The 3225-nt window shown below is 61.7% G+C and overlaps 1 protein-coding gene across 1 annotated transcript; it reads right to left on the reverse strand.

The window, feature by feature from the left end:
- Window positions 1–338: 338 nt before the first annotated feature.
- Window positions 339–2713, reverse strand: ETH_00027575 (uncharacterized protein; the record flags this gene model as incomplete). The annotated part of the gene is made up of 5 exons (XM_013378932.1): window positions 339–448; window positions 592–768; window positions 1097–1277; window positions 1397–1753; window positions 1864–2713. Coding segments are annotated over 5 exons (1675 nt in total), but the record flags the coding sequence as incomplete, so codon positions are not given.
- Window positions 2714–3225: the final 512 nt, after the last annotated feature.

Below are 3225 nucleotides of genomic sequence, written 5' to 3' on the forward strand. Positions count from 1 at the left end.
TGCTGCAGCACAGCTACGTGTGCTGCAGCACAGGCAGCTGTGCTGCAGCACAGGCAGCTATGTTGCAGCACACGCAGCTGTGCTGCAGTCCATTCAGCTGTGCTGCAGCACAAGCTGTTGCGCTGCAGCGCAAGCAGCTGTGCTGCAGTTCATTCAGCTGTGCTGCAGCCCACGCAGCTGTGCTGCAGCACAGGCAGCGGTGCTGCAGCAGAAGCAGCTGTGCTGCAGCACAAGCAGCTGTGCTGCAGCACGAGCAGCCCAGGCTTGTGTGTGGGGCCCCACAGGCCCAGTGGGGGCCCCCTAGCTGTGGGGCCCCACAGCCCTTTTAACAAAACCCATTAAAGAAAAGAAAAGGCCGGGGGGGCCCCCCGTTGCAGCGCCTTGCGGGCATTGAGGCGTTTTGCTTCTGCTGCAGTGCGGCGGTGGTAGCGGCTCTGCTGCTCCGCGCCTGCAGCGCACCAAAACCCTAAACCCTAAACCCTAGGAGTGCCTTTAAACCCTCGTTCGGGGTCTCAGCGCCAGCGCGCCGGTGCCCCCCTTATCGTCGGCAACTTGAACTGCTGTTGCTGCCGCAGCACAGCTGCTGCTCACCTTTCCCCTGCTGCTGCTGCTGCCGCTGCTGCTGCTGCTGCTGCTGCTGCGGGTCAGCTAAGGCCTGCTGCAGAGCTGCGTTGACTTGGCCGCAGAGGCGAAGTGCTGCAGCAGCTTCTGTGGGGCGGCGGAGGCCCCACAGAGAGGCAGCCCGGAGGCTCAAGGCGCTGAAGGGTCCTGCGCAGCAGCAGCAAAGCAGCAGCAGCAGCAGCACAAAGCAGTCAGCAGCAGCCAGCAGCAGCCAGCAGCAGCCAGCAGCACTGCAGCACGGGGGAGACGCAGGGGCCTCGAGAGACACACGGACAGCCACTACTGCTGCTGCTGCGCGTAGCAAAGTGCTGCTGCTGCTGCTGTTGCTGCTGCTGCTGGCGCTAGTTGTGTCTCTCTGCGGTTCTTCCCTTTCTTTGGCTGCTGCTGTGTCTCCTTTTGGGTTTACTGCAGCAGCAAACCTCTTTGATTCCTTTTGCTGCTGCTGCTTCTACTGGGCCCGCAGCTCAGTTCTCACCAAGAGGGCAAAGAGTATTCTTCTGCAGAGACTCTAGCAGGCGGGAGTCCCGCACGCCTTCTTCACTTGCTGCTGCTGCTGCTGCTGCTGCTCTTGCTGCTGCTGCTGCTGCTGCGGGGGCAGCGTCGCCGGCAGCAGCCCACAGGTCAGCTTCGGCCGACGCTGTCGAGGCCTCCAGTGCCTGAAGAACGAACTACTCCTGCCAAAGTGGTTCAGGGCAAGCAGCAGCAGCAGCAGCAGCAGCAACAGCAGCAACAGCAGCAGCAGCGATGGCAACAAAAGCAACAGCGCGACACCGACTCTCGAGAAATCTCCAAGCGCTAACAGGCAGCGAGCTCGCCACGCGTTTGCTGCTGCAGCAAGAGACGCAGGGCCACAGGAGGAAGCAGCAGCTGCTGCTGCAGCAGCAGCAGCAGCAGCAAGTCGTCTCTCGGCCGCCTTCAGGCCTCTTCCGAAGTACTGCTGCAGCGCAACGCCTAAGTCGCTGCAGGGGGTACTGTTTGTCGTGCTGCTGCTGCTGTTGCTGCTGCTGCTGCTTGTGTTGCTGCTGCGGCTGTTGCTGGTGTCGCTGCTGTTGTTGCGGCTGATGCTGCTGCTGCTGCTGCTCCGTGGAGCTTCGCTGTGAGGACAAATAGACCTCTCAACAGCAGCAAGGGCCTGCAGCAGCAAAGAAGCAGCAAGGAAACCTGTTGCTCCAGACCTGCAGCCGGAGCAGCAATGGTAGCAGCAGCAGCAACGATAGCGCGTGCGGCAGGAGCAGCACCGACATGAGGGGCAGCAACAACAGCAGCAGCAGCAGCAGCAACAGCAGCCGCCGCTCTTGCCTGCAGCAGCCACGCCTCTTGTCCTGCTGCTGCTGTGGCTGAGCAGCAGAAAGTGCTGCAAGTGAGCAGCTGCGCCTCAGCAAGGGCTGTATCTCTCCACCAAGGAGACAGAAAACTTCCCCTGCTGCTGCTGCTGCTGCTGCTGTTGCTGCTGTTGCTGCTGGGGGGCAACACCAGCGCAGCTTCAAGCCGCAGGCCTGCAGAGACCACTCCATAGGCCAGGCCCCTATTGGCAGCAGCACGCAGCAGCTGCTGCAGCGCCAGCAGCCGGAGAACGCTGATTGGTGTTTCTCGTTGCCCTCTGGCTGCTGCTGCTGCTGTTGTTGTTGCTGCTGCTGCTGCTGCATCTCCCCCCATGACTGATGTTAAGGGGACGGCTGCGACTGCAGTTGCTGCAGCGAGAGCTTGCCGCAGCAGCGCAGTGTCCTCTCTAGAGTGCGCTGTTGGCCCTTGCTGCTGCTGCTGCTGCTGCTGCTGCAGCTGCTGCTGCTGCTGTTTTAGCTGCAGCAAATATTCAGGTAGGCGCCGCCGCCACCTCCACTTGAGCTGTTGCACGGCTGCTGCAGCAACTTGCTTGTCAATGGAGCCAAACTTTAGTAGCGGAGCAGGGCAATCGGGCCCCTGCTGCTGCTGCTGCCTCTGCTGCTGCTGCTGCTGCTGCTGTGTCTGGTGGCGAACTGCGAAGAGCCCTGGCTGCCGCAAGTGCCGCAGCTGCAGCACCGCCAAGCAGACTGCGAGGTGCGGCAGCTGCAGCAGCAGCGCTGCCTGTGCCCCCGCATGCAGCCCCAAAACGCTGCATCAATGTTCACAGCAGCAGCAGCAGCAGCAGCAGCAGCAGCTAGGGACCACAGTAATACTACCAAAGATACAGCAGCAAAAGCTCCTTGCGGCGGCAAGAGTCGGGAACAAACGGCGGATAAGAGGAAGCAGGTGTATCAGCAGCAGCAGCAGCAACAACAACAAAAGTACCGGCAGCAATAGACAGGAGAGGCAGCAGCAGCAACAGCAGCAGTAGCAGCAGCTACCTGTTGGGCCTCAGACGCAGAGCCCTAGCAGCAAATCCGAGAGCTTCCGCCAGCAGCAACCTGCGAGGTCCTTCTGAGCTAGCAGCAGCAGCAGTGGCAGGCGCTGCTGCTTTTGCTGCTGCTGCTCTTGCTGCTGCTGCTGCCCTTGCTGCAGCAGTTGCTGCTGCCGATAGAGCCCACGGCCGTTGCGGGGGCCCTGCACGCCAGCGACGGCGCTGACTGCTGCGGTCGTAGCTGGTGGTCTGTGGTGCTGTTGCTGCTGCTGCTGCTGCTGCTGTCA

Source organism: Eimeria tenella, genomic scaffold (genome assembly GCF_000499545.2).
Source record: "Eimeria tenella Houghton genomic scaffold, Eth_scaff1185, whole genome shotgun sequence".
NCBI classification, from domain to species: Eukaryota; Apicomplexa; class Conoidasida; order Eucoccidiorida; family Eimeriidae; genus Eimeria; species Eimeria tenella.